The sequence below is a fragment of the Ylistrum balloti genome, unplaced genomic scaffold (assembly GCF_031769215.1).
Source record: "Ylistrum balloti isolate Yb309-2 unplaced genomic scaffold, AGI_CSIRO_Ybal_v1 Utg371002, whole genome shotgun sequence".
NCBI classification, from domain to species: domain Eukaryota; kingdom Metazoa; phylum Mollusca; class Bivalvia; order Pectinida; family Pectinidae; genus Ylistrum; species Ylistrum balloti.
In genome coordinates, this window is record NW_026782559.1 from 640,973 (window position 1) to 657,750 (window position 16,778).

A 16,778-nucleotide genomic window follows, 5' to 3' on the forward strand; every position below is an offset into this window, starting at 1 on the left:
TCTAAAACCTGTCAAAACATCACTGTTTACAATCGCCGTCCATTTTTATTCTTCGTCCTAGTTCAACATGACACGAATCTTGTGATTGGATGAAACATTGCACCTAGTGGATAAAACACCAATGAAATTTATTCTACCATATCTTATCTTGGTCTGGCAACCGTTGACCTATGACCTGAGTGATGTTGATGAAAACGTTAGCAGAGCTGAACCAGAAATAAATTCGCAACATGGCCATGCAGTCTCAAGTTTTTATACGTGGCATCTGTCGATCTGTACGGAATTTACAAGTGAGTTATGCACTTTAAGAAAATGGAGAATATCTTTTTCGATATCTACATGTGCAGTAAAACGTGCAAATTGAAGCCGAGAGTGATTTAAGGTTAGAGGGTAATTTTTTATACTAAGGATGGCTGAAGTTTCTACATATTTTTCACTTTATAACAAACATTCATCTGACTGGAGGAGTGATCTTACCAAGGAAACAAACGACCCGCGAGAGTTTAAATGTGAAGTTCGCCTCTTTTCTGAGCGGAACCTAAATCTTTAAAATCAGAATAATATAATTATTGTTTGGAATTGGAAAAAAAATCAAAACCGTAAATTAGCTGTGATATGAAAAAAGTGACAGATTTTCAAAACACTTCAGTAGATTAATGTAGAAAATTTGAGATTTATTATCCCTTTTATTAGTGATATATTAATTATTTCTGAATTTCCTTGGTACAGGTTTTGGGGCCGGGTATGACATACACAATTTTATCACCACCTGATTTAAGAGTGGTGGTATACATGTTCAGTCAATTGTGTTATTAGCTTATGAAATTACACACATGGCTGAATTTATATAATTTAATGCACAATTATTGACTTATATCCTGAAAGAGTTCCATATTTGATTGAACAAATTTTATGGCACAGATTTTCAATTTCAGGAACGCTTATTTTGCTACATAATAATATTGGTTACATTGACTATAAATAGTTATTTTATTTTCCTTAAATAATTTATTAGGTCACCTGAGGCAACGTGACCTATTGAGATTCCCTTTTGTGCAGCCTCGTGCATCATAAAATTTTTACATTTTCAACTACTCCTGGAAATCTCCAGAACCAATGTCAATGAAATTTTACAAAAATGTTCCACGGCTAAAAGTGCACCAAAATTGTAAATAATATGGTACCCAACCCTTAGGGGCCTCAGAAACGTTAAAAATCATCTTCTCAAATCCCAGGTATGGGGAACATCTTGCCTAGAATCATCTTCAAAGTTTACTGAGCGTTTCTTTATCCCTTGAATATGTTTATATGAAATTGATAGCACTTTGTCATGCATGGATAAGGATGTACATACATTATTTGCATCATGGTTGATTGCCCCAAACAAAAACTGGAACTTAATGTACTAAGAAATTGAACAAGCTTGTATACTTGTAAATGAGAACGTAAGTGAAAAGACCCACATAAAATATGTGACATCTGACGTATGCATGTACATGTCTACGCATACAAATCTACCAGCTGTCTGTCGTAATATGATCAGGAATTTTATACCATAAGATTGCTTACTAATGCAATCACCTGCAAACATTACTTATATCAAAACTAGCTCTTGGTCTTGTGCTCTTATCCCAGCACAAAAATAAATAAATATCCCAGAGGTCCAAGGGCCTTAACTGTCACCTGAATCATAATGCTTCATGCGATATGTTGTGGAAATGATTTTGTTAAAAAAAAAAAAAAACATATAACTTTAACTATATTGTACACTTAATGCAAATGTAAGTTATATATACTTTATGCTGACCCATATTTGAATCAAAGAAATTACACCAGATTTGAATTTTTCTGTATAAAATTTCATCCAGGAACAGTAGAACATCTTTGAAATTTCAGTCAATCTGACCCATTTTTGGCAACGCCTTTCAGCCCCTGGGGGTCAGTCAAGGTCAATATGTGCATCTCATCGGACTGTCAGCTTAAACTAAAAATAAAACAATTCTAACCAAGTTTGAACTACTTCTGAAAGAAAATACCAGTTAAAAAAATGATGCTCAAAAATGTAATTTTCCTATATAAAATAAAGTAAATATTACCCCCTCCCCAAGGGATAAAAAAAGTTGGTGAAAAAAGTTAATTAGTAAGAAAATAGTGTAACGCTTCCCTTACCATGGGCTTCACTTTATCATACTACACTGAAACTACACACCACGCTGACGACGAGCAGCAGTAAGGGGCAGAAGGTGCCGATTGTGCAAATACGTGAGACGCATAAACCTGTCCTGACGTTGTGAGGTCACATGCGGATGCCCAGACCTAGGTGTGTCAGCAACCCACCCAGTTTCCTCTAGACATCTAACAAGATGTTCTATAATGCAAATATGGACACTGAAATGTCTGGCAACCTGTATTTGCCTTTGATCTTGCATAATCATTGCAATAGCCTGACCCCTGTGAACTTCTGTCAGCCAATCCATTGTTTAATGCTATCAGAAATTAATCAAAATATCGGAAAATCATGTGTCTCAATGAAGACTACCTAACAATATTACAAGCAGTATAACTCAATGTCACAATACTGATGTGCACAAGATTTTCCTGTTTCATGCTTTCCCCGGAAGACATCGTCATGCAATACAATAATGCAACATTTGATACAAAGTGTTTCATTTCTTTGTTTTCTAAGAGCTTCCCCCTTCCTTGTATATTGCACTCACTGTGAATATCAACACAATCTTCACTAGACTGGGTAGGATAGGATACTCTCCTTTCGTAAAAGGAACAGGTTTTTTCCTGTTAGATAATGTCTTAATCTCTCAAAGCTCCATCAAATGCCTCTCAGTATTCTCTAGCTTTCACTTGATGCGGTCTGTGTATACAGTCTATATAGTACCACCAACATAATTGACACACTGAAGTATGTAGCTCAGCACTACATAAAATGATTACATATTTGATAAAGATGTACCCTATTGATAGCAGTATTGCCAACCTCAAATCATCTAAGCTCTGGTCTAGCCCTTAAAAATCAAGGGTGACAGGATGTTTTAAAGGTTCATCAAAGAATATGACATAATAATCAGTTCTATGTAGGTATCACATTTTCATGCTCACCGAAGGAAGAACATATAGTCGCCACTTTGTTCATCTGTCCATCCATAATTTTGTCCGGAGCATAACACAAAAACAATAAGATTTATCAACACAAAACTTCATAGGTAGATGGATCACAACAAGGAGTGCAGTGCACCAATACCATCACTCTCTTGTGATTATGTAGGAGTTATTGCCCTTTGTTATTTTTCATACTTGAATTTTGCCTGGAGCATTACACAAAAACTATAAGAGATATCAACATGAAAGGTTCGAGGTAAGGAGATCTCAACGAGTATGAGAGCAGTGCACAAAAACCATAACTCTCTTGTTGTCCTTTGTTATTTTTCATACTTAATTTTTGTTCCAATCAGCCAGCATAACCCATTTCTGACTGCCCTTGTGGACTGTAGTGGATCCAGATACTGATTTTGAACATTTTAAGTAGTGATCAATCATGAAGAAACACCAGTCAAGTGTAGCATATGTCATAATTTAAACAAGTCATGATGCAGTCAATATCAGGCAAGTTGGCGACATTGTGCTGGATACATTTAAAGAATCATAACGTACTAATGATTCTGTATAATTGATAAAGTGTGATAATCATGCTAGAAAATGATAAAAAAACTAAAAGATTTAAAAATGAATGGAAATAGGTCTCCTCACTCAAGTTCAATCAGCTGTGAATTCCATGCATATTTAATGATGGTGCTCTAACCTGATTGGCTGATTTCTTGAAACACTTTCCACATCTCTTTCAATGGAATGATCAAATATTTTATAAGACTTGCTTAGCAGACTTAGTACCTTAACCATTCTCCTAAGTTTGATTATCAGCTAATTCTGCAAATATCTGAAGAGGCAGCTGTGACGGGAATGACTGATTGCTTTGCACAGGATATCTTCTGAAGTAATAATATGAGACCTTTAAAAGACTATAAACATATCTTTCACTGATTTGGAAATTTAGACCCCACAAAATCATGGCATAAGAATAATAATGATAAGAAACAGAACAATAACAATTAGTCTTTCCACCAGTTGGTAAAATGCCTTAACAAACTTATGACATTGAATCTCCAAAATGTTTTTAGAATATTAATGTTTAAAGTGATGTTGCACTATCACTGGTTAAGATTTGTTGTACTGATAATAACTTTCTTGCTATTTTACATATCTGACTATTGGATGCTGTATTGCATTTTATTAATGTGTATAAACCGTTTCACTGTTTTGTCATGCTTGAGCGGTAATAAAATCATTAATTGATCCATCATCACTGAAATTAAGTGACAAATATTCTATCATTAACATAAAAGAAGGGAATATAAAGGTATGATAAGCTGGTTTTAATATTCACAGTATTATGCTTCTAAATTGTTATTATAATGATCACTTTCAACAGAACTTTAAACTGAACATAAACGATAAATGGTTTCAATACTTTAGATTTCCTTGTAGCTCACTTTATATATTTTAAAAATGAACAGGAGTGGAGGATTTTGATGACTATGTCCTTGTTTTTTTCTTTTTTTTTCTTTTATTACTTTGGGGTTGGGGGGGTGGATGGGGGAGTGCTTGGATAATGATTGAATAATTATGTAGTTTAATGCTCTTTAGTTGTAGAGTCCCAAGTCCTCTCCTTGAGTTTTTAAAATTTTACATTGATAAACATAAATTTTTAAATGAAGTCATGTGTTCTTCATGCAATAATTGCTATCAAGTTTGTCAATGGTTTTTTAAACTTATAGGGAAGGCTTTCATTGACTTGAAGTTTCATGTGTACTGAAAACAGTTTGTTTTTCTGCAGACCCCATTCTGTCACCAGCTGCCTGGGAAGCTGAGTCGACACAGCTCCAGTACAAGCAATGGACTAGGCAAGCTCTATGAACTGAGAGTTTATCAAATCTGGCCAAAGGATATGAAACCATTTATTGAACTGAGCAAAGAATGGATACATCTGAGAACTGCTCACTCCCCTCTCATTGGATACTGGGTTAGCGAAATTGGTGGTATCAATGATGTTGTCCATATTTGGGAATATGGTAAGTAATTTCCTAGCATGCAAAGCTGATACATGTGATCCATTTTTAGGTCACCCGAGACAAAGTCTCAAAGTGACCTAATATGATCATTTTTGTGCGGCATTGTGTGTCCGTAAACAATTTAACATGTTCGATTTCTCAAAAAGCCTTGAACTGATATCAATGAAATTTTGAAGAAAACTTTCCTAGCCTAAGATGAACCAGAAGTGAGAATTATGCAGTCCTCAAACCCACAGTGGCCTGAGGGGAGAGGTCAAAATGACTTGGATTTAAGAATTCTTTTCAACACCCATGGTAGAATCAAATGCTCTCCATGAATGGAAGCATGTTGAGGTGCTTTACCAAAATTGTGAATTTCAAGGCCCCAGGTCTCACATTATCCCAAGGGGAAGGGGTAAAGTTTACTATAGTTTATTTTGAATAGGAAAACTAGATTTTGAGCATAATTTGTTTAATTTCCATCGACAATATACTTGGTTAGAATTATGGGAGAAGGATGAAGGCTTGATGGTATGCCCATACTGATCCTGACTGACCCAGTGGCTGATGGGCTGGGCCAAAATGAGTCAAATTGGCTCTGGTTCAAAAATCTTTCTTTCAACATCCAGATATGGTAGAATCAAATGCTCTGTATGAAAGGAAGCATTTTCAGATGCTTTTATTAACAAAATGGGTCTCACATTTCTTCCTGAGGAATTTTATTTCTAAATCTGAAATGTTTATAGAAAACCTGTTTTTGATCATAATGTTGTTCACTTATCGCTTGAAATATTTTGTAAGAATTATTAGTATCGGATGACAGTTTTGATGATATGCATGTAATGACACTGGCTTACTATATATACAGTGTCACTATTCATAACACTGGAAAGCTATCATATAACCTTTATATTCAATATTGCTTATCTCAGGTGACCATTAAGGCTGCTAGGCCTCATGTTTTTCTCTTTTCATCTATGAAATATATTGTTATTAAACTGGTAGTATAATTATCTCATTGGTAGTTCAAAATTGTGAAAAATAGTCAGCAAAGCTACATATATGAATATAAAAAAAATTCTCATTGGTAGTTCAAAATTGTGAAAAACAGTCAGCAAAGCTACATATATGAATATAAAAAAAATTCTCATTGGTAGTTAAAAATTGTGAAAAACAGTCAGCAAAGCTACATATATGAATATAAAAAAAATTCTCATTGGTAGTTAAAAATTGTGAAAAATAGTCAGCAAAGCTTCATATATGAAATATCAAATTAGATCAACTGTTTAGCTATGCATTAGGTTATGTGATAAATCATTAGAGTAGATAATACATGTAAACTGTCATATTCAAACAAATTAATACAAAAAGTTTCTTTCTCATTGAAAAATTGTCCAGATGATATTTAATCTACAAGTTTCTCATTCAAATGTAATATATCATGATCGTACAGAAAACAATGATGAATTATTCTTAAGGAGAGTGAGGCTTATTCAGTATAATTGTGGTATAACATAGGTTGACTATTAATAGTAACAGTGACCTTGACATTGATCTATGACATTGAAATATGAATTTCTTACAACTTGTGTGCTGAGTTTTTGTTGCACTAGAATTAAAAACTGAGGAAGTACATTCCTACTGGCATGGAGTTATTGTAGTATTATTATTGTCTCGTATATTGATACTGTTACATTGACATAATCTCCATGACTACACTTATCCATCAGATAACTTGACCCAGCGGGCTGCAGTACGACAGGCTCTGGCTGGAGATTCTCATTGGATCAACAGTTACTTCAGCAAGATATTACCAATGATGTCTCGTCAGGAAAACATGTTACTTCAAACCGTTGGTGACAGCAGTCTTGTTCAGCCAGACCTCAAAGGTGAATGTAGAACAGTATCATATCACTCTTCTTGTCCAGTCTGACCTCCAAGGTAAATGTAGAACAGTGTCAGATCAGTCTTGTCCAGTCTGACCTCCAAGGTAAATATAGAACAGTGTCAGATCAGTCATGTCCAGTCTGACCTCCAAGGTAAGTATAGAACAGTAACATACCACTCTTCTTGTCCAGCCTGACCTCCAAGGTAAATGTAGAACAGTATCATATCACTCTTCTTGTCCAGCCTGACCTCCAAGGTGAATGTAGAACAGTATCATATCACTCTTCTTGTCCAGCCTGACCTCCAAGGTAAATGTAGAACAGTGTCAGATCAGTCTTTTCCAGTCTGACCTCCAAGGTAAATATAGAACAGTGTTGGATCACTCTTGTCCAGTCTGACCTCCAAGGTAAATATAGAACAGTAACATACCACTCTTCTTGTCCAGCCTGACCTCCAAGATGAATGTAGAACAGTAAATATATCAGTGTCAGATCTTGTCCAGCCTGACCTCCAAGGTAAATGTAGAACAGTGTCAGGTAAATATAGAACAGTCTTGTCCAGTCTGACCTCCAAGGTAAATATAAATGTCCGACTTCCAAGGTAAATATAGAACAGTGTCAGATCAGTCTTGTCCAGTCTGACTTCCAAGGTAAATGTAGAACAGTGTTGGATCACTCTTGTCCAGTCTGACCTCCAAGGTAAATATAGAACAGTGTCAGATCAGTCTTGTCCAGTCTGACCTCCAAGGTAAATGTAGAACAGTATCATATCACTCTTCTTGTCCAGTCTGACCTCCAAGGTAAATGTAGAACAGTGTCAGATCAGTCTTGTCCAGTCTGACCTCCAAGGTAAATATAGAACAGTGTCAGATCAGTCATGTCCAGTCTGACCTCCAAGGTGAATGTAGAACAGTGTAAGATCACTCTTCTTGTCCAGTCTGACCTCCAAGGTAAGTATAGAACAGTAACATACCACTCTTCTTGTCCAGCCTGACCTCCAAGGTGAATATAGAACAGTGTCAGATCAGTCTTGTCCAGCCTGACCTCCAAGGTAAATATAGAACAGTGTCAGATCACTCTTGTCCAGTCTGACCTCCAAGGTAAATATAGAACAGTGTCAGATCAGTCTTGTCCAGCCTGACCTCCAAGGTAAATATAGAACAGTGTCAGATCACTCTTGTCCAGTCTGACCTCCAAGGTAAATATAGAAGAGTGTAAGATCAGTCTTGTCCAGTCTGACCTCTAAGGTAAATATAGAACAGCGTCAGATCAGTCTTGTCCAGTCTGACTTCCAAGGTAAATATAGAACAGTGTCAGATCAGTCTTGTCCAGTCTGACTTCCAAGGTAAATATATAACAGTGTTGGATCACTCTTGTCCAGTCTGACTTCCAAGGTAAATGTAGAACAGTGTCAGATCACTCTTGTCCAGCCTGACCTCCAAGGTAAATGTAGAACAGTATCATATCACTCTTGTCCAGTTTGACCTCCGAGGTAAATATAGAACAGTGTAAGATCAGTCTTGTCCAGTCTGACCTCCAAGGTAAATATAGAACAGTGTCAGATCAGTCTTGTCCAGTCTGACCTCCAAGGTGAATGTAGAACAGTATCATATCACTCTTGTCCAGTCTGACCTCCAAGGTAAATGTAGAACAGTGTAAGATCAGTCTTGTCCAGTCTGACCTCTAAGGTAAATATAGAACAGTGTCAGATCAGTCTTGTCCAGTCTGACCTCCAAGGTGAATGTAGAACAGTGTTGGATCACTCTTGTCCAGTCTGACCTCCAAGGTAAATGTAGAACAGTGTTGGATCACTCTTGTCCAGTCTGACCTCCAAGGTAAATATAGAACAGTGTAAGATCAGTCTTGTCCAGTCTGACCTCCAAGGTAAATATAGAACAGTGTCAGATCACTCTTGTCCAGTCTGACCTCCAAGGTAAATATAGAACAGTGTCAGATCAGTCTTGTCCAGTCTGACCTCTAAGGTAAATATAGAACAGTGTAAGATCAGTCTTGTCCAGTCTGACCTCTAAGGTAAATATAGAACAGCGTCAGATCAGTCTTGTCCAGTCTGACCTCCAAGGTGAATGTAGAACAGTGTTGGATCACTCTTGTCCAGTCTGACCTCCAAGGTAAATATATAACAGTGTAAGATCAGTCTTGTCCAGTCTGACCTCCAAGGTGAATGTAGAACAGTGTTGGATCACTCTTGTCCAGTCTGACCTCCAAGGTGAATGTAGAACAGTGTTGGATCACTCTTGTCCAGTCTGACCTCCAAGGTAAATATAGAACAGTGTTGGATCACTCTTGTCCAGTCTGACCTCCAAGGTAAATATATAACAGTGTTGGATCACTCTTGTCCAGTCTGACCTCCAAGGTGAATATATAACAGTGTTGGATCACTCTTGTCCAGTCTGACCTCCAAGGTGAATGTAGAACAGTGTAAGATCAGTCTTGTCCAGTCTGACCTCCAAGGTGAATGTTGAACAGTGTTGGATCACTCTTGTCCAGTCTGACCTCCAAGGTAAATATATAACAGTGTTGGATCACTCTTGTCCAGTCTGACCTCCAAGGTGAATGTAGAACAGTGTTGGATCACTCTTGTCCAGTCTGACCTCCAAGGTGAATGTAGAACAGTGTTGGATCACTCTTGTCCAGTCTGACCTCCAAGGTAAATGTAGAACAGTGTTGGATCACTCTTGTCCAGTCTGACCTCCAAGGTAAATATGGAACAGTGTAAGATCAGTCTTGTCCAGTCTGACCTCCAAGGTAAATATAGAACAGTGTAAGATCACTCTTGTCCAGTCTGACCTCCAAGGTAAATATAGAACAGTGTCAGATCAGTCTTGTCCAGTCTGACCTCTAAAGTAAATGTAGAACAGTATCATATCACTCTTCTTGTCCAGTCTGACCTCCAAGGTAAATATAGAACAGTGTAAGATCAGTCTTGTCCAGTCTGACCTCTAAGGTAAATATAGAACAGTGTCAGATCAGTCTTGTCCAGTCTGACCTCCAAGGTAAATAAAGAACAGTGTCAGATCAGTCTAGTCTTGTTCAAAGATATCATAAAACAGATTCTGATTGTCAAATTTAACATCAGTGTTAGGTCTAATGTATAATCTGCTATACTGTCATCGTCTAGTTTGACATTATAGCAAAGGTAACATAGAATGATGTAAATCTCTCTGCCAGCCCAACTTCAAAGGACGATTCTGTAGAACGTCAAACTGTCGAGAAATGAAAAAGGTAGAATAATTCAGGATATTATTGGGAAAACATTCTATTTCATGTTTTCATGCTAGAGGTTGGTACAGAGACACCTGGTGGTTTTATTGTATTATGTACAGAGACACCTGGTGGTTTTATTGTATTATGTACAGAGACACCTGGTGGTTTTATTGTATTATGTACAGACACCTGGTGGTTTTATTGTATTATGTACGGAGACACCTGGTGGTTTTATTGTATTATGTACAGACACCTGGTGGTTTTATTGTATTATGTACGGAGACACCTGGTGGTTTTATTGTATTATGTACGGAGACACCTGGTGGTTTTATTGTATTATGTACAGAGACACCTGGTGGTTTTATTGTATTATGTACGGAGACACCTGGTGGTTTTATTGTATTATGTACAGACACCTGGTGGTTTTATTGTATTATGTACGGAGACACCTGGTGGTTTTATTGTATTATGTACGGAGACACCTGGTGGTTTTATTGTATTATGTACAGAGATACCTGGTGGTTTTATTGTATTATGTACGGAGACACCTGGTGGTTTTATTGTATTACGTACAGACACCTGGTGGTTTTATTGTATTATGTACGGAGACACCTGGTGGTTTTATTGTATTATGTACAGACACCTGGTGGTTTTATTGTATTATGTACGGAGACACCTGGTGGTTTTATTGTATTATGTACAGACACCTGGTGGTTTTATTGTATTATGTACGGAGACACCTGGTGGTTTTATTGTATTATGTACGGAGACACCTGGTGGTTTTATTGTATTATGTACAGACACCTGGTGGTTTTATTGTATTATGTACGGAGACACCTGGTGGTTTTATTGTATTATGTACGGAGACACCTGGTGGTTTTATTGTATTATGTACGGAGACACCTGGTAGTTTTATTGTATTATGTACAGAGACACCTGGTGGTTTTATTGTATTATGTACGGAGACACCTGGTGGTTTTATTGTATTATGTACGGAGACACCTGGTGGTTTTATTGTATTATGTACAGAGACACCTGGTGGTTTTATTGTATTATGTACAGACACCTGGTGGTTTTATTGTATTATGTACGGAGACACCTGGTGGTTTTATTGTATTATGTACAGACACCATGTGGTTTTATTGTATTATGTACGGAGACACCTGGTGGTTTTATTGTATTATGTACAGAGACACCTGGTGGTTTTATTGTATTATGTACGGAGACACCTGGTAGTTTTATTGTATTATGTACGGAGACACCTGGTGGTTTTATTGTATTATGTACGAAGACAGCTGGTGGTTTTATTGTATTTTTTACTTTGTTTTTAAAGTAACATTATTTACTTAGATTAGCAATTTAGAAGTAATTTACATGACAGATATGTCGATAAATCTAAATCAGAGGGCAATTACCCGATCAGAACTTGTTATTCTTGGTTTTTTTCCCAGGGTATTGGTGTAAATTTTGTTTTTATTTTTGATAAAAACAAGGGCTGAATAGGAACAAAAAAACCTTTATTGGTTCATATCTAGCCCTTGTCTACATCAGTTCTTGAACTATAATGAAGATCTTTGTTCTATGCTGGTATTTTCTCCTTGTTCGCAAAGTCCAGTTTGAGACTGAACAGTCGAAATTATCTCTATTGATACCTGTAAAATAAGTCCCCTTTAAATGGTTTATCTAACTACAGGTGTTTATGAACTGGACACAATCAAACAGGGAGCAGGGCTCAAATTTTCTTCCGATAAAGGCAATGCAAAACTTCTGGGCACATTTCAAAGTGTTCTTGGACCAACCAACACAGGTGGGATATTTTAACATTTGTCTCTCATGGTAAACTTTCTGCCACCCATTGTATGTGTACTAGTGTTAGTTGTTTTACTGATAATGTTAATGATGATTGCTTCAGTACTGGGAGTCTTATATACATGAACCATTACGTATATGTTTATCTCATTACTCTGTATTACTTTACCAGAATTTATCACCTCTCATTAAGATATAAGTGTAGGACGATTTCACTTAAAAATATACATTTTTTTATTTATGGCAATACCTACACAGAAACCATTTGAATGAAATTCTAGATCATGTTTGGAATTCATGGAATACATAATTATTATTTTAAGGGTACCAGCTGTGGTTTCATAACTCTCTTCAGCAGGCTGTGGAAAACCAGATAAAGGGAGACAATTCAGGTACAGTAATTATTGACAGTTCTTTGCCTAATATCACATGTTAATCATTTTGGCAGCTATTGCAGAAAATGTATTTTCCACATTAAACCTGAAGTCCTTTCAGCTCTGTAATGTCATTGACATCACAATTTTGGCTATATTGTATGAGGTAAACATGCATATATTTAGATATATTACACGAGTATATTATATGTAACGGGAAAGGGGTAGCGTGCTTGTCAGGGTTCAAATCTGGAACTGCTGGTGAATGAGTTGGCCTCTTTACTAATCAAGCTTTATATGTAAAGGAAAATTCCCTCAAGTGCACAGCTAATGGGTCACTTTATCTCTAGCACATTTAAAACCTGCCACAATTATATTGTATAACACATTTTATTACACCATTGTCACAAGGTAAAAAGTTAGAAATATGCCTGCCTCGCGGGAAGTTTCAGAAGGGGTACTGCATGCCTGGTTTCTGATTGGTAGAGAGTTAAGGCATGAGTTTCCAGTTCATGATTTTAGAAATTCACAAAAACATTTTCATGGTAGCCCACCAAAATAAAATATTCTTTATCTAGTTTCGTAGATCACTTATAAAATGGGAACTCAAAACACAATATTATATATATATGACATAGGTACACTAAATGGCAATACCTGCCAGGTATGTAATCAATGTACTTCAATTGTTCATTTCTTTCCTTTTAAAGCTGTTTTGGTAAGAGTGATATTTATTTTTGTAATACAGATGACCAGGCAACAGGAGGACATAGACGACTACTGATTCCGACCCCTTGGTCTCCTCTTCAGTAGAATAGGAGGCCTTCACCTCACCTCATTCTGCTCCTTGGCATGACCAAAGACAGTAGACTTAAGATACCTAGTATGTTAGTTTTCCTTCCATGTGACTGAAAGATGAGGTGATTGAATTGGTACAACATGGAGTATTTTAAACAGTTTTCTTCCTAATTTGTATACACAACTTTTTGTAGTTATCAAAATATATGTGAACCAGATCCTTTAAACATAAATCCCATGGGCCTAAGGGTCATTTGACTTTAAATATCTGTATGTGAAAGAGGCCAAATAGGCCTAAAATAAATTGCTCAACTACTCTACAGGTTACCTAGATTAGAAGACATTGGTTGGTTCATACAGACATTTCCTGCAAAGTTGAAATCATATTCTTTATAAATGCACTACACAAATGCCTTTACTCGGGACATATTGCTTGTCGAAAAGAAATTGCAAGATCTCAACTCACTTAGCCCAAGAGATCTAGAATATCAAGGTTAATTATTTCAACAAATCAGTATCCCTTCATCCATTTATATTAGAGAACTTATATCAACAGCCTGGATCTTTGTGTTATTGAGACGTCATTTGAAGATTTTAGCAGGCCCAATATCAAGACCTTTGGCCTTTTAGGTATTTAGAAGAAATATGTTAAAATGTTAAAACAACTTCTTCTCATTAACAAAAATGCCAAGGGTGCTGATACTAGGCCTGTGGCATTATTGGATGAAGGGCTACCAAGTTTGTTGATATGAATGACCTTGATATGCTTTCAAGGTCACAGGGGTAAAATATGTTAAAATCTTCAAAGAACATCTTCTCAATAATCAAAAGGTCCATGGTACTTTTATGGGCCTTTAGCATTCTTGGATGGAGATCACCAAGTTTGTTCAAAATTACCTTGACCCATTTTCTAGATCACAGGAGTTCTTCTCAATAATGAAAATGGACCAGGGTGCAGAAATCAGGCTTGCAGTCTGAAATAAATAACTTCCAAGTTCATATTATTGACCTTGACCTATTGGCAAGGTCACCGGTGTGAAATGTGTTAAAATCTCCAAACAACCTCTTCTCAATAACCAAATGGCCAAGGGTCTTGACTTGATACTGGGCCTGTAGCATGCTGTTTTTCTTTAAGCAATATACCTGGAGTAATGGCATTTGTGTAGTACATGTATAAAGAATATAATTTCAAGTTTGCAGAAAATGTCATTATGAACCATCCATTGTCTTCAATGTAAGCTGTAGTGTAGTTGTGCAATTTATTTTAGGCATAATTTGTCTCTTCCATATATACAGTAAATCATCCATCAATATATGATTTTTTATATCTGAATTTTTTTTCATCTCATGCTTACATTCTGTTTACACTACAAACTATTTGTTCTATTTTGAATGGTTAACTTAGATTCCCTGAGAATTGTTTTGTTGAATATAAACAGTGCTATATACATCATATATTTTTATCTTAAACAGGTTACTCAGATTGAAGTTGCTAGTTTATAAACTTTACCACTGAATTCCTTATACATTTTATTTACATAGTCATAAACCTTGATTTTAAGTGCCATATTTATAAGTGTAAGTTATATAAGCTAAATATTACATTAGTTTCTTCAGGGGAGGTTCTGTTGTTTGTACACTGTGCCATTTGTAAGTGAATTACCTAGTCCCTATACAGAATACCGGTAGTTTAATATTTTAGTCACACACACATCAAGGCATCTGATCACATATGGATCCTTTTTTTCTGCATATGTGTGAAATCATTCAGCAAGAAAAATTAATACAAAATAATGTAATGTTTTTCCCTTTAAAGTTGTTATTTTCTGGCAGTTTTTGGCATCAGTCACTATTTACTGATCGGTAAAAACATGAATTGACAAGGCATTGCAGATTCTGAAGGGAAATCCTTCAAAATTTAACTTGAATTTGACTTTCAATGTTTGCAAACCATAAAATAAAAAAAAATAAAAAAATTGTCCAATATATATATCCAATGTGTCAAAATCAGAAATTAACTGTTCATCTGAAATTTATTTTTTTACTTTCCACTTCACTAGTGTATGTTTTTACCACATTATGTGTTTTGATACAGTGTGTTTTAGTACTAGGTGTCCAGTAAGATTTTTGGCTGATTGTTGTTATAAGTTTTACAAGACAAGTACTATTTTCAGATCTTGATATGCCAACATTTTTCTTTTTACATGTACTTATATGTCTATAAACAGTTGTACACACTGGTTAATTTCATCACTACTTAACTTGTTCCTTTTTTTTTGTGATGTAACAAGCTACATATTCAATTGGTTGATTCAAATTTAAACCATATAGATGGAACTAAAATTATATATCTGTTGATTTCTTCTCTACATGGTGCTGGGTGCTTTTGTATTGTCAAGATGATACAATTTAAATATTTAATTGGTTGATTCAAATTTAAACCATATACATGGAAATAAGATCATGTATCTGTTGATTTCTTCTCTACATGGTGCTTGGTGCTTTTGTATTGTCAATATGATTACAATTTAAATGTTTTCACTTGTACTGATAGATCTTTTAAGGAATATTGCTATATCGGAATACATATTATGTGTTTTCTGTTATTTGAAACCTTTGTCATAACGATTAATACATACCAGGTATGTATATATGCCTTCCTTGCCAAAATTGATTAAAGAATGAATATTCAGTGTGTAGAAAGTGTTGATGGTTTTTTAATGACATTAGAAGGACTGTCTAAGATTTGCTTCTAGTTAAACCATATCTCAAATAGGAAAGCTCATGTGCACTTTTAACCACATGATGAGCTGTTCTAATTCAGGTCTCTGACAGTCAGTAACCAGTAATTTCCTATTTGCATGTTCCCACTGTCTTAGTTATTTGTAGATAATTTTGAGACAAATAAGTTAAGAAAAAAGAGGCAAAGGGGCATGCATCACCCACTTGGTTAATTTAGCTATTCAGCCGTTTGATAAAAACTTTCAAACATGATCAGTAATTCGGGATATAATTTCCCTGTATGGTCCCAGCCTTGTCAAACAGAAGTTAGACCCATTATAAATACCGGGTAAAATTGCTTCAGATCAAACTTGTACAATATATTTGTTCAGCAGAAGGCATTTAAAAAATTGATATTTCCCAAATGGCCCCCACCCAAGGGGGCTGGGAGGAAGTGTTTATACAGAAAATGTCCACCTTCACTTAAAAATACTTGGAACTAAATTTGGGTAATATCCATTTATTCCTACAGGAGTTTTGGATTTTAAAGAATTTACTCTATTTCCCTTTTGAGACCCGCCCCACCTGCCCCACAGGGCCACAAGACCTAACATTCACACAAAATGGATTAAACATTAACCAATAATGCTTCAGACTAATTTTTTTGTCAAAACCCAATGTGTCCTACAGGGGGAATAGGATCTTCTATTGGGCCTCGCCCCTCTTGCCACAGGGGGCCAACATCCACCATTTATACAAAACACATTTTCCTTTGCCCAAGGATGCTTCTGACAAAATTCTGTCAAAATCTACTCTCATTCCTGAGAATTAGCCATATGTAGAAC

General features: G+C 35.9%; 1 protein-coding gene across 1 annotated transcript; it reads left to right on the forward strand.

The window, feature by feature from the left end:
* Positions 1 to 195: 195 nt before the first annotated feature.
* On the forward strand, positions 196 to 15,915 carry LOC132560035 (protein NipSnap homolog 3A-like). The gene is made up of 6 exons (XM_060224692.1): positions 196 to 290; positions 4,907 to 5,141; positions 6,851 to 7,009; positions 11,925 to 12,038; positions 12,364 to 12,432; positions 13,163 to 15,915. Exons 1-6 carry the CDS (start codon positions 231 to 233, stop codon positions 13,225 to 13,227), a joined length of 702 nt encoding a protein of 233 aa, XP_060080675.1. The 5' UTR covers positions 196 to 230; the 3' UTR covers positions 13,228 to 15,915.
* The last annotated feature ends 863 nt before the right edge of the window (positions 15,916 to 16,778 follow it).